The 14,361-nt window shown below is 39.7% G+C and overlaps 2 protein-coding genes across 3 annotated transcripts in view; one reads left to right on the top strand and one right to left on the bottom strand.

The window, feature by feature from the left end:
* The first annotated feature begins 2,754 nt into the window (after nt 1-2,754).
* IL18 (interleukin 18) lies at nt 2,755-5,779 on the top strand. 2 transcript variants are annotated; one of them, XM_009882451.1, is made up of 5 exons: nt 2,755-2,824; nt 3,795-3,803; nt 4,339-4,476; nt 5,217-5,362; nt 5,494-5,779. In XM_009882451.1, the coding sequence occupies exons 1-5, from the start codon at nt 2,758-2,760 to the stop codon at nt 5,707-5,709; spliced, it is 576 nt and encodes a 191-aa protein (XP_009880753.1). In that variant the 5' UTR covers nt 2,755-2,757; the 3' UTR covers nt 5,710-5,779. The 2 variants fall into 2 exon arrangements, with proteins under 2 accessions (XP_009880753.1, XP_009880752.1); XM_009882450.1 differs by lacking the exon at nt 3,795-3,803 and having other exon boundaries at nt 2,758-2,824.
* A 3,076-nt stretch (nt 5,780-8,855) lies between these two features.
* SDHD (succinate dehydrogenase complex, subunit D, integral membrane protein) overlaps nt 8,856-14,361 on the bottom strand; it is a 6,639-nt gene continuing 1,133 nt past the window's right edge. The window contains exons 2-4 of the mRNA XM_009882475.1: nt 14,310-14,353; nt 12,043-12,187; nt 8,856-9,021 (exon numbers count right to left, since the gene is read on the bottom strand). Coding sequence (XP_009880777.1) covers nt 8,856-9,021; nt 12,043-12,187; nt 14,310-14,353 — 355 coding nt within the window. The remainder of the gene's footprint in view (nt 9,022-12,042; nt 12,188-14,309; nt 14,354-14,361) is intronic.

Raw genomic sequence — 14,361 nt, 5'->3', positions numbered from 1 at the left:
CGGGCGGGTTGGCCGCGGTAGGCGGAGGGCCCCGCACCGCGGTACCCGCGCTGCCCCGGGCTCCGCTCCTGCCCCGCCGGGACACCGCCCTGCTCTTCGCCTTTGCTCCGTCCCGGTGTCTCCGCGGGCGAGGCGGTACACGCTACCTGCGACAGTCGGCTAAAAACTGCCTTTAGCTTCCACCGCGCCTTTCAAACGCGCTTGCTAAAACTAACCATCTTTTACTACCCGTCAGGGTGGTCGTTCTGGGTGTTTAACCCATTAAACGAACGGCCACATTTTCCTTTAATCCTTTATCAGTAAGTCCTGCCTGTGCCTTCCACTCTGCTTTAGAGTAACAGAGTAGCCCTTCACTTCTTGGCTTACTGCGCTACTGATGCGGCCGGCACTGGTTGGTGCTGTGGTATTTCGTTTCAAAGGCTTGGGGATGCGTGTTTCGAAACAAAGATGCAGTCCTCTGCTAGGAACCCGGGTTCCTCTTCTGCGCAGACCAGCTAGAACTATAGACAGTATAAAAAACAGGATGAGAAAAAAATCACTTTCAAATACATTCCTCAAAGTGCCTTACTAGAGGGACAAGGAAATTACTGGGCTTCCCCCTCCTCAATCCTTAAGGTTGATGTGTGTTCTTATGTACTTAAGTTGGCATTGCTGAGTTGTTTTGTATAATAAGGCTTTTTCAAGGGGTGAAAAAGAGCCTTGGAAGTAAGCCAGATGTTTTGACTGTACAATAAAATCCCAGCCAGTGCAAGAGCCAGTTCTGCCCACTGTTTAGCTAGCTTTAACACATTTATTATGATTATTATTTCTGTGGCTAGTGAAGGGGGAAAGAATGCCTTGAGAGGAGCTGGTAGGTTTGAATGAAGCACATCATACTGTAGACTACTTACAAGCAGTGACTTCAGTGTTTTTACAGTCACTGTTGTTGGCTTTGTGGTTACTTGATGCTGCCTGATCAAGTTTTCATGCATTCTGCTGTGACTGTCTTCTCCCATGTGTTGTATACAGAGGCTTGGCACATAGCTCCAGGCTGAAGACTTCATACGGATGCCGGGCTCCTAAAGCTTGGATGCCTTTAGGTGCATGTTACTTTGTGCACCTGGCCAAAAAATTTTACACCAATCACAAAGCCAGGTAATGAAACAGGAGGGAAAGTGACAACCTGCATTTCACAAAATTAGTGGCATATAAGAGGATAGTTTAAAACTGTTTACCGCCAGAGAAGAGAAAGAATTAAATTCTTTGCCACATCTTTCTCTGTCATATTGTAATTCCCTTTATTCTGATTCTTACTTTTCTTTAAAGATAGGAGATGCTATTTTAATTTTGAAGATTATATCGTTATCAGTTTTAAAATAAAAGTATTTCTTAGAATTATTCCTTCCAATGGCAACCATCCCAACAGCAGTAAAATTACTGAAATACTAGACTTTGCAGTTCAAGTCCTACTCAATACAGGTGACTCCACAGAACTTTTGAGTTATTATGTAATTTATCGCCTGGTGCACTGCTAGAACTGAAGATACGGAGACATCTGTGGCCTGCAAAGCAATACAATCTGTTCAGCTGTATCTCTTTTCTGCCAGCATAAATAGAAACTTTACGACAGAAGAAAAGGAACAGGCATAGCAAATTTATGACCATTGCTGTTCTTTTGGTTTATACATTAAACATATACATTGTTTTATCTATTAAACAGACTGAGAATGTGACATTCTCTCAGTCGCTATGTGAGAAAGCTAAAGAATATAAAGTTTACCTCTCTGGCTGTTAACTGTGTGAGGCTGAGGATATGAACAACGCTAAAACCAATTATTCTTCTGGAGATCTTGGGGGGGGTTCTGTATTGATATTAGAGGCAAAGTGCAGCCCCAGGCTAGTTCTAAATTAACCCTGAAGTGTGTTGAACAGGGGCTGGAACCTCTCAGGTGCAGAAGATGGCTGGTCTTTAATGATTAGTTCAGCGGGTTTTGGTAAAATAACTGTTATTCCCAAGGGAAATATGTCTGTTCGTCTTCACTTTTCTCTGTGTCACTCTTGAAAGAGAATAGCTGTAAAATCAAGCTCAGAATTCAATCTGAGTTAAAATAAAGTTAAAACAACATAAGCCAACAGCTGCTACTGCAAAATAAACTACATCCCACCTTCTCTAGGAACCTACGCAATTCCAGCTCAAGATGCAAAAGATAAAGGCCTTTCCAAGGGGCAGCCAAAGGTGGACTAAGTTTTGGGTATTTTGGAAGTTCTGTCTTTTATAGAGGGAACCTGGAAAGATAAGTCTGTGTAGACTTAATATAACTTTTATGGCTTAATGGCTCATAACAGGGTGCTTAACCCAGTCTTAGTTACTTCTCTATTCAAAAATGACCATGTGATAGTAAGGTAATTTTTGCAGGCCCAAGAGAAGAGAACTGATTTGATGAAGTATGTTCATGGAGCTACTTATTAGCATTCTCACAGAAAAAGAAAATGGTAATGAGTTATTATTTATTCCCATGTAACACTGCATAATTCAATGAACTTTTGTAACAACAGAACTTGAAGGATGCTCTATGTTATTCTAAATAATGATAAAAGGCAATAGAGGAGGAAACTAATTATTTAAAAAGGCAATTTTTCAACAGGTAGTGAAACATGTCAGCCCTATAAGAGTGCTGTGCGCTAGAAGAGAACTAGCCCAAGAACTCCCTTGCCTTATAGAGCAAAAAGCATTTTTCTTACTCTGAATCTTGTCCACGTGTTTTTGGCAGAGTGAAGATGAGTAGTGAAGAGATTCTTGTGTGTGCAGTACAACTTGGAGAAAATTTCTGCCTCTATTTTGCAGGTAATTACTACCCACTTCTGAAAGAGACACACTGTGTCTTCTTTCTGCATAGAAGATCAAAAGCTGATAGACAATTCAGTCCTTTCCTGGGGCGGGCATTCCCTGGTTTTGTGGAATCCTGGTTTTTCCCTCCATGTTACCTGAGCAATCCTCAAAGCAGTTACAGTCCCCACTCACTTAGAAGAATGATAGTTTTTAGATTATGGGGCCAGGCAAAACGAATCTGAGTTTGAGACAGCTGTCCCAGTGTGTTAACAGGCCAGTACTGTATTATTGCTGAACACCTTAAGCGTTTAATAACTTTTTCTGTTTGAATACTGATTAAAAACAATTCCTTTCTCAGTCTGATTCCACCTAATTTTCCCAGAAACTTAAGTTTGAAGTATTGTTAGCCAAATATCTGAGCCAGTGGAATATTTGTTGCTTCATACAATACATTCCTGTAAAGGACACTCAGAAGGGTTGTAATACTGTGGGGTGGAGTTGGAATAAGTGGACGACTTCCAATCTTACAGCATAAAGTTGGTTGGAAAACAGTCTCTTCTTTAGAAGCAATTTGTAGTTTCTTGTCTTTTTGTTCCCTTAGAATAAAGGTGCTGATGAAAGCAAAAATTTGCCTGCTATTTATCCCTTGGTTATAGGCTTAAACTGATCTGAGCTCCTCACCCTTAAGTAACCCTAAGACATTTTGCATGCCTCTTGGTTTGGTGGTAACTCCAGTACTCAAGTGACTGGTGGTTTCATCATTCTGTTGAGTTTGTTATACTCACAAAACACACTCTGTAGTTAGAACAGCTCAGCTCGGTGAGTTAGTGATACTGGGGACTACAACTGGAAATGCGTAGGTGGCTGGCTGAATTCCAGTCTTGCAGAACAGAACTGGGTAGAAAGTGGTTTCTTTTGTGGGGGCAGAGCTTAATGTTGTTTTTTCTTTCCTTTTTTTTTTTTTCATTGCTCACTTGGAACCAAGACGATGATGGTAAGCTCAAAGTTCATCATTTATTACCTTCATTATCAATTTTACCTGATTAACCTGCTCAGGCTTACTAACCCACAAATGCTTTGTGTGGCTTACAGAACAAGTTTTCAAACTGATAACGACAACTGTCAAAAAAAAAGAGAGCTACAGCTCACCTTCTCCTTCTGAAGCTGATGTTGTTTTATTTCCTTCTAAGGTACAGGGTAGCAGCTTCCATAACAGAAGGACCTTTTAATGCAATTCCAATTATTGGGCAAAAGAGAGAATTGTTGCTTCTGAACATTAACAGATACAGTAGCTTCTCTTGCTTGTATATAGAGCCTGCTGTATTCTGGGAAACGCTTCTGTCTTGCCTGGATTGCTACGAGCCAGAGGTGGAAAGAATGACACGGCCTCCATTGTGTTTGAGATTGCCATTCTAAGAACTTACTTCACCTGGTAGCCTTAATGACAAGATTAAACCTGTAGCTAACTGTTAGGATCTGAGGCGATTACAGCTACAATATTTGACCCTCTTTGCTTAATATTTCTACAGGGCTGGAATGTGATGCCTTTTGTAAGGAAAAAATTCTCCACCGAGTCCTTCGAAATGTAAATAGCCAGTTGCTTGTGGTTCGACCAGATTTAAATGTGGCAGCTTTTGAAGATGTGACAGATCAGGAGATGAAGTCTGGTACACCATTTTCTGTTTCTTTATTCTAGATGTGCTTTTGTTCTTTCTAATCCCTGACTCTAAATGATGAGACTGAGAGTAAAGACTGAAAATTCATTTTTAAGAATAAAGCTGAGCACTGAAATTTTGTGTCTTGTACATTAGTAATGGATTAGATTAGACTAGACTAGACTGAGGCCTGGGGGTGTCCCTTGCAGAAAAGGGCTGCTAAGACTTTTGATTAGCTCTGATCACAAACTAACTTCTTAATCCTTTTCTTTTTTTGTGTTGGATTACAAAAAAATCGTTTTTAGGTTTAAACAGACAATGTATATAACACTAAAAGCTCTTACTTTCTTCTAACAGCAGTAGCTAACAACGTATTTACGGTTTTGGCTGTGATTTGGGGGGGGGGGGGCTGAGCAATTCAGAACTATTTATTTACAATCACATACATACAAACGTAATCTGATTTACAGCTGACTGTTCACAAATCCAATTCTCACTTTATGCATGCACATAAAAGCATTTCAACATCCTACCCATACGAACTGGTAACTTCACATGCTTTCTTGCAAATCCAAAATCTTGGTTATTGAATGACTGCAGAAAGTCAAATATGTACTGTCAGCAGTCATAAAAATTCGGGTTCTGGCTCTCCTGTCAGGAAAAGTTGCCAATGGAATGGTAAGATGTAACATGGTAAAGTCACTGCAGCCCTCTCCTGAGCAGACTATTAGTAATAAACAATTTCTATTTAGGCAATGGAATGCACTTCAACATTCACTATTACAAAACTACCACACCTTCAGCAGGGATGCCTGTTGCATTCAGTGTCCAGGTAGAAGATAAAAGCTATTACATGTGTTGTGAGAAAGAATGTGGAGAAATGATAGTACGATTTAGGGTAAGTATCTGCTTTACATACCTTATGTATATATAAATAGTAGGCAAAATTAAGAATTCAAGCCTGTGTGAGCTGAAACAAGCCTGCTCGGGTCTTGTGCGGGGACTAACCCATTCCTTTTTCTTCCTCAGGAAGGAGAAGTTCCCAAAGACATTCCTGGTGAAAGTAACGTAATCTTTTTCAAGAAGATGTTTACATCTTGTAGCTCCAGAGCATTTAAGTTTGAATACTCACTAGAACAAGGAATGTTTTTGGCCTTTGAGGAAGAAGGCTCCTTACGAAAATTAATTCTAAAGAAACTGTCAAGAGAAGATGAAGTAGATGAAACTACGAAGATAAGTTTCTAACTTAAGTCTGAATGAGAGTCACAACCTATGACATACTTCAGCAGTCTTAAAATATATTTGGGGCTTTTTATAAAAGAAATCTTATTCCAAGGCAAGCCAGTGTTATGTTTTTAGCTACCATAAGACAGTACAAAAATGAGCATCTTACAAAGGAAAATGAATTCAAATTCTTGCCAAAAAGCAGCACAGGAATGTTTTCCAGTCAGATAGCAGGAAAAAGAATTACACAATGAAGAACCAAGAATGTGCATGCCTGTATAGTCCTGTATAGTTTGATCCCTAAAACCTTTACTACCTGTTGATCAAACAGCTTTTGATTTAGGTGTCTTATAGATGAAGTTGACCTATTCTTGGGGAGGGACTGCTTAGAACAACAGGTTTCATAAGCAGACCATGCACCTAGCCAATAAAGACTTTGAGATTACTTTTTTTTGCATGAAGATTATTTCCTGAGCGTCTTCAGGAATCTCAGTTACACAGTGATATTATCACCTTCAACTGAAGTAGAAACAACAGACCATTTTTAACTTACTGGAGATTCTTGAGAAAACTGCTAACTTACCTGAACAATTAAAGTTCTAATAAAGCTGTTTGTCCTCAGAGGGCCCAAGAAAACAGAAGAATTGTGCTTTTATGTAAAGGTTTTTAGAAGTTAACAGTAAAGTATAGGTTAGTGATGAAAAAAAACAGGTATTTGTCCTTCTAACAATCTGAAACACATGTAGATATGGCTGGCTCCCATAAGGGCCCTATCTTATTCTACGTATGTGACAATGCAGCATACATTGGGGTCAAGCTGTGAACTCTGCTTCGCATTCAGAGCTGAGCAAGCCCTGGATTTCACTAAAACCAGATTAACGTAAGGCATGTCAACTATTTAATCTTGAGGAAATTGACATAGATATGATTCTTTTCTTCTACATGTAAGATGAGTGTTGGTCTTCCTCTTCTGTTCCAACTCAAGGTAGTGACAATCTGAACACTGGTTGCAGCTGGGGTCCTGGGTCTTCAGAAGAGCTGGTACAACTGTCATACCCCATACAGGCAGAAGTAATCAGAGAAAACAGGAAAGCTGTCATGAAATGAGGTAAATCCTCAAACTTGCAGAAGAGATAAGTCTCAAGACTTGTTTTGGTAAAAAACAAACCAAAACTATCATTTCAGGGGCTTTAAAAAAAAGCTTTAAGAAAAGCATAGACACATGAAACTGCTGTCATAACCCTGACTGTCTCAGCTTTTCACATTATGCTGCCCCTGCCATTTCGCTAACGAGCCGCTTCAGGAGCACCTAGAGGCAGTAAGAAACCAATTCTTTAGAATCAGGTACAGACACCACTGAAGGCATTATCACTTAGGAAGAAATCACTGGAGGGACTTAAAATCAAGAATGCATTTAACACATCCAGATACCCAACAGGACTGACTCCCTGTTTTATATGTCTGATGAATGTTCAAAAAGGGGATTAGACCAAATGGTTACAGCCATCACAATTACGAACAAAAGTTAATGGTAATTACAGGGAACTGATTCAATTTCAACAGGTGTTGGTTGACTGAGGAACACATGCGACTCAGAGAAAGCTGTGGTCATTACCTTTTAATTCTTGCCTCAAAAACAATGAGCTGGTCTCAGAGTTCCTAGCCCCTAACATTGTAGGTCTGGGCTACTACATTCCCAGAGCTCTTAAAGAAGTAATTTCTCACAAGATATCCTAAACAAATACTACATACCAATACATCTTGTGTTTCGTCTCAGAAGAGGAAATGTCAAGTACTTTCTATGATATGTGCTCAGATTGCACGGAGGTACTTCACAGTGACTCACATATTCATCTTCCTCACTATGAAAAAATAACAAATGTTACACTGATAATCTAAATCGGACCACATCAGACAGAAGTAACCATCTCAATTCTGACCACAAGATCAGCAAATCAAAAGTGGCCAGGTACCTGGTATTTCCCACGGTTACATGAATAAGTAAGTAAATAAAGTCAAATCCAGATTTAAAAAAAGAAAAAAAAGAAAAAAGAAACCAAATCAGAAAGTCATGTAGAATTCAAACATCAACTTACTCATTCTGTTTATTGCGTAATCAGACTGATGGTAACACACAATTCTCTTCCTCTTACTATTAATGGTACCACAGAAGTACCATTAGAATGTGGACATGGTTAACCACTCCTTACTTCTATGAAAGTCAGAAAAGATAATGCAGAGAAGAAAGTTACAAACCAGAATCTCATTCCCCACCCTAAAATGTATACCAGTGCAGATGAACACACAGGTTCCAGGGAAAATATGAAAGCCAAATGCTATTTATGACTCCTAAAATTAATATGCAAAAGTATTTTTCTTCTAAGTCCATTATTGCTGCATTTTCCAATGGACATTACTCTTGTATTAAGTCAAGTGTAAACCATCTCTTTATGTATTAAGGACAATACATATTCATAAAAATATTTTTTGTTTTTTAACATCTAAAAGAAGTAATGCAGAGTAACAGAACAGTATGAATTAGTATTTGAACTTGTTTTTAGAGGAAAAACCCAAAACATCTGCAAAGAAAACATTTTAAGTAACTCAAAAGTAGCAAAAATCATTCAGAAGCGCACACACACACAATTTCTGTAAATTCTTTATTGTATGGATTAAGAAAAAGTATTCCCTTTTCTACATCAACTCGCAGGGTCCAATGAGTTACAGAGTGTGCCTTACATACAGTTAAGTTGTTGTGACGCCAGAAATAACAGTTCAATTTTCTGCATGTCAAGTTTGTTTTATAAAATAGGAAACCAAACACCAGTTACTTTAGAAAAACACTCATTAAAGCTGCCATTACAAGGAAAGTTACCTTCAGCTATTGAAGTCTGTCACTGATGTAATTATTCCTTCCAATTTACAGTGCAGCTTAAATCAATTCACTGTCATCTGGACATTATCCACTTTAAATCTACTTTTTCTTTTTTAACATTTTTACTGCTGTAGGATATTTATTCCTAAAAGACGTGCTCTGAACTTGCTGCAGTATGCACATACTATGGACCCTTGGTTATTAATCTGTTTTGCATTAAACATGTTGGTAAAAATATGATGAAGCAGAGGCAGCAGTGAACAATCATGTTTGTCAAGGAGTCGGTCGCATCTTAGAGGCTCCACAGCATGGCAACAGCCTTGCAGATACCAACATCATGATAGTTAAAGTAGCAGAGGCCAGCGAAGGTAACAGCCGACAGTATGTACAGACCCGTATTGGCCAGTTTAATGGATGTATCTCCATGGACGTAGTCAGTTATAACCTGTCCAAGACCCCTATAGAATAAGAGGGAGAAAAAAGCTGAAATCAGGAAAGAGCACTCCTCACTAAAAATCCATCCAGTTTATGCGAGCATTCTACTAATATCGCTGAAACACATCATTTTTTTTCACCCACTATCATCAACCTTTCCTAAAGAATGCCCAGTTCCCACTCAAAAAAAAGATGTATCTATTTAAACCAAAACAACACAACATTCCACATATTCTATTTAAAAAAGACATATTGGCTCAGAGTTTTCTTAATGGTACTGACGAAACAAGGTATTGAGCACAGCTCTTTCAACAATACAATCTGTAGAATCTGCCTCCAAGCAATACTGCACAGCTTATCTGACTTCCAAGAACTGAAGAAAAGAAACCAGAGGAAATATCCTTCTTGCTTGGACAGCAAGGTGTGGCTCTGGGATCAGTCATTGTCACAAATGCACAGAAGACTCCAGGATGTGTATTTAGATTAGAAAATAGTGGCAACCAAAAAATTACCACACTCTGTTTTTTTCCTACGTCTGTCAGACTGGAAGTGAACTTTTGTCCAGGCTTAAACTGTTCATCAATAGAAATACAGAAGATGCTATTAAACTAATGTGGTAGTCCTCTTCCCAAAAGTACAATTATGTTTGCTTTCTGCAATGACAGACGTCAACTTGGTAAAAAAAAAAAAAGAAAAAAAAATTGTATTTAATGCAACAATGTTCTTCCTAGGATTTTGGCTTGGTCTAGCCTGAAGCTGAAGGATTTGTGTCCCACAAATTAAGATACACTAGTGACCTAGCAAGGTTCAAAGTCCTGCAGCAGATGCCACTGCAAGTGTACAGTGAGCTCAGTTTAGCTTATGTGGAGTTCTAATACCATAAGGATGTCAAAAGTGAGAAAAGGGGTGCAAGGAACCCCTGGATACAAAGAGAAGCAGAAAGTGGAAGGACTCCGAAAGGCAACTTCTCTCAAACTGTTACAGCTATTTTTTACAACTGGACAGTAGAATAAGGTCAGGTGTGCGAGCAGCACGTACCTGCACTTCTAGCCTTCCAAAGTGTAGATAAATAAGGCATACTCAACTTGGGATTCACAGGCTGCCCTTCAACAGTAGTGTTGATAATGGATTTTCATAAGAGCTTTCCTTTGCATGGCACAGTAAGACTGAGCCATGCTAAGACTTCACCAAAAAACTGGCATGAGACTTTACAGCACACTGATTAATTCACACAAAGTCCTCATGGTAAAGGATCAGTAGCCCTGCGAACAAGGAAGTAAATTATGAGAAATAGCTCACGTGCGGTAGACGCACAATCTAGCTCACAACACACCAGCTTCGCTGGGCAGAGAAATCCTTATTAGACGCCAACAAAATGGTACAAGATAAAAATGGCTTCAGGTATCTCGAGGAAGTCTGTTCATAGGTTACTGTTTGAACTGATAACTACCTATCTGAAGCAGTATTTCCAACATACTTTAGGACAAGATTTCCTAAGGAAAAACAGAGCAAAAGGTGAAAGAAAACCCCTCAAAAATATATGCAATACTCTTCTGCAGCTTCTGATCAGCTACTAGAGGGATTATTTGATCTGTTATGGCAATCAAATTAACGTTTATTGAAAGCAAACAATCTTTTTTTCTCTTAAAGAAGCACTGAACACCTATGAAAGTACAAAAGAAGAATTTTCCTACATAGGAATATCTTTAGGTATTTAAGACAATGTTTTGCAAGATAAGAGTTTAATACTGGAGAAATGTTCCAGCTTAAAAAGAGAACAAAAAAACCACAGAAGTGGGGTAAGAATTCACTCTGATGAAAGTTACCAGCAGAGTTGCAGGCAAGCAGCAAGACATTTTTCTCATGGGGGAAGCCCCCACACTGTTTATAGAAGAGATTTCTCGTATGAGCAATCCTGACACTTTTGTCAACAAGAGACATTCACTAAAGAATCAAATGTGCATGCATTGACAGAAAATATCAGAGAGAACCCATTTCAACACATCAACCTGCAATAACCTGTTCCATTGCAGGGAATCTCCTCATGTGGTCACATCTAGTACAGCACCAACACACACACACACCCCCACCAAACAACTGAAGAAATGCTCCAAAGGCAGGCAAGCTTAGCTTTACGTATTTTATATTTGAAAAAGCTCTGACAAATATGTTCAAGGATAGCCACATTTCAGATTGATTCTGTATTAGATTTGAAGGCTTCAGGAAAAAGCTCCCAGTCAACACGGAAAGTGCAATAATCCCTGGTACAACTTCATAAGGACAAAACTGAGATTTAAGAAAAACTGATATCCCAAAGTACCATGACGTTGGTTATCTGCTTTATCCCTGTGACAAGGAACTACAGACCAGTACCACCTCAAGAATGTAAATGCTGCCAGTTAGGCCAACCATGCAGCTGGATCCACTCCTAACTAGCCTCATCTAGCCTACTCGCATTAAAGATCACAACAGAACTACACTTAAGAAGAAGAACATAAGCAAGCATCCACTTCCCAGGAATCAAGATCTCGGTTTCTTCCGTGGAATATTTGCTATGAACTCTTTATTAGGCATCACCATTAAGATGTACAAAGGCAGCCTGCAGCACAGAACCTTAGAAGAACAACTTGTTTTATATAGATCTGTCCTTTTCTGTTCCCTCTGTTTCTACAACATTGATTCTTATACAAGATAAAAACGTCCAAGATTCCACACAGCCAGTGGCAAGGAAGTCCCCACAAAGTAAGATACTATGTAGAAGAGCACTAGAGAATGTTTATGGATTCCTTACTGGTAATATGTATCCTGTCTTCTGACTGAGAGAACAGCGTGGCAAAGGAAGACTGAGATACAATTAGTCTTGTCGAAGATCACAACTGTCACAGAACTTGGAGAGTAAGGACTTTGTTTGCATCTCTTTCCAGGTATTTTATCAGGAAGTAAGTCGGGGGACTTACTGTGATATACAGACTTAAGACCTAAGACTTGGAGTCATCCTGACTATCAGAATTTACTCTTAATTCTGAGGGACCTGTTGTGCTTACCAGTGGCCATGGAGAGTGAGGGCTGCAGCCAGTGAATAGTCCATGGCTGGTCCAGGATACAGGTAGGCTGCAGGAAGGAGACCCAGCAAGAGGACACTGACAGCTCGCTCACCTGTCCAGTGCAAAGACGCAGCCTTGGAACTGCCTGTAAGGAGAAGTATTTTTCAGTGCAAAGTTCCTGTTCAACGTGCTGTAACCTTAAAAACAGATACCTCATCCTGAGCAGCACCATGCAATTCCATGTTTCATCCAACCTGATTACCAAGCTTTCATCCAAGCAAAACCTAGATGTCTTTGAATTACTGCTATAGAATATATATCTATTTTACAATGTCAAAAAGGTTAAATATTCCTCTCTTTGCTGCTGCTAAGAAAGAGAAGCTTCTTTTACTACAAAAGAATAGAAGCTCAACAGGTGAAGTCAAACCAAACACCAGTCCTACTTTCACAACCTGCAGTTCAGGACTAAGGTCCAAGTCAACCACCACAGGAAAGAAGCATCTCTGAAATCAAAGACTTTTTCTCTAGTGAATTTCCTGGCTGTTACATACTATTTACTACTCCCACCTTTTGAGAAACAGCTTTGAAATCCGGACAGACACAACTACAAGTTCCAGTGAATGGCACATCACAATAACTCCGTGCACAGTTCTGCCCAGGAACCAATATTGCTATTTTTAACTGCAAATAGACAATTAAACTTCTGGGACCATCACAGTGATATACGGCCTAGAAGTAGCCTGAAGGCCAAAGGAGTTCGGTCCTCCATTGATACTCAGCTGGGTACAATCTGAACCACCTAACAGATGACTCTAGAAATAGAAATGCCAGTTAGGGAGCTCTGTAACCAACTCTTACTTTTTAGAAGCATTCAAATACTATTAGGAAGCAAAACCAAACACCCAAAACATCTAGAAAGTCCTGGAGCGAACCGAAACCTTAACACCATAAGCAATACTCTGGACCAGAACATCAGCATCAGCCCAAGCTAGAAACATCAAGAACCAACTCTGTAAAATTACCTTTATAATACAATATCCCCAGAGTGCTTACCTAACATATGCATATTATCCATCCATCTAAACCAAAATGCACGTTTTAATTCGTTTTTGCAAGGAGAAAGAAATTTAGAAAAGTGACAAGATAAGGAAAGCAAAGGACCTGAAGTAAAACATGAAAGGGACCTAGGCTTGGGACTAATAAGGTGTCCCTGTAGAACTCCACAGTCAAGAACACTTCCCAGCACATGCACAAAGTCTATTGTTAATATGAAGTTCAGAACAGAAAGGAAGGAAACGGCTTAGCTGTGTTTAAGCCAATTTCTTTTACGAGTGTTTCCTCATCCTTTCTACTTCTAAGTTGAATTATAATGGCTACAAAACATCCTTAACGTCTGGTCACAACACTTCTCATATTTAACTGTGCAACTGACAGACCAGAACTTGGTCTTGGCATGGTTATCTTTCATCACTTTTGTGTAGTCTTACCACATGGAGAGAACAAAAAAAATCTAAGAAATACTCTCTGCCTGCAGATCAGACTTTTCAGATTAACCTCAGTGAACCAGAAGCTCCATTGTTCAAGAAAGAAGTCACAAGTGCTGTGTTTTCATAATATTACTGCTACTGAACCATAAGAAATGTTAAACCTCTTTCTGATTTCTTTTAAACTCTTTCAACCTTTTTTCCATGCTCGAGAAAACTACTACCTTTGTTAATAAGCAGAAATTTACTTTTTTAACATTCAGTTAATATCTCCTATTTAAAGACTTGCAACATTCACAGGCTTGATACCAGGACTGCAAATGTCAGTTTCAAATTCAAGCGGTGTAAAGTCACATATACCTTGTTTTAAATCAGAATGAAAATCAACAGCCGTGCTATCAACGGAAAACAGCACTGTTGCAGATGATGGTAACACTTTCTGGCAATACCAGTAAGTCTACCTCACCCAAGAAGAGCCCAAGAAAAACCATATGGTGCCTTGCATCCATTTTTTCTGCCCTTGGGTACTCACACCTGCCATTTGAAATCTCCTACCCGGCTCAAAATAAAAATGGGAACCCTGACCAGACATGAGTGTTAACGGACACACGAAGATCACCCCGTTTGGCTGGAGAAATCGTTTCCAGGACGGCGGCACAACGGCTCTGCACCGGCTAACAAACCTGGAGCCTGGTGCCGGGGAAGAGGAGACCCCCCCTGCACACATACACACAGACAGACACACAGACATAGACAGCACCGCACACAGTGGGCGGGACGTACCGTGGCCCTGCTGGGAGGAGCTGTGGCTCTGGCGGGGCGGAGCGCTGCGGCA

Source organism: Charadrius vociferus, unplaced genomic scaffold (genome assembly GCF_000708025.1).
Source record: "Charadrius vociferus isolate BGI_N301 unplaced genomic scaffold, ASM70802v2 scaffold1413, whole genome shotgun sequence".
NCBI lineage: Eukaryota > Metazoa > Chordata > Aves > Charadriiformes > Charadriidae > Charadrius > Charadrius vociferus.
The sequence above is the reverse complement of the archived record's forward strand: the minus strand, read 5'-3'. Positions and strand labels throughout refer to the sequence as shown.

Excerpts from the sequence above, each read along its gene's own strand:
- IL18 (XM_009882451.1), top strand. The coding sequence starts at position 2,758 with ATGAGTAGTGAAGAGATTCTTGTGTGTGCAGTACAACTTGGAGAAAAT. Across the intron at positions 4,477-5,216 it reads AGATCAGGAGATGAAGTCTG|GCAATGGAATGCACTTCAAC; the intron begins GTACACCATTTT and ends ATTTCTATTTAG. Across the intron at positions 5,363-5,493 it reads AAATGATAGTACGATTTAGG|GAAGGAGAAGTTCCCAAAGA; the intron begins GTAAGTATCTGC and ends TTTCTTCCTCAG.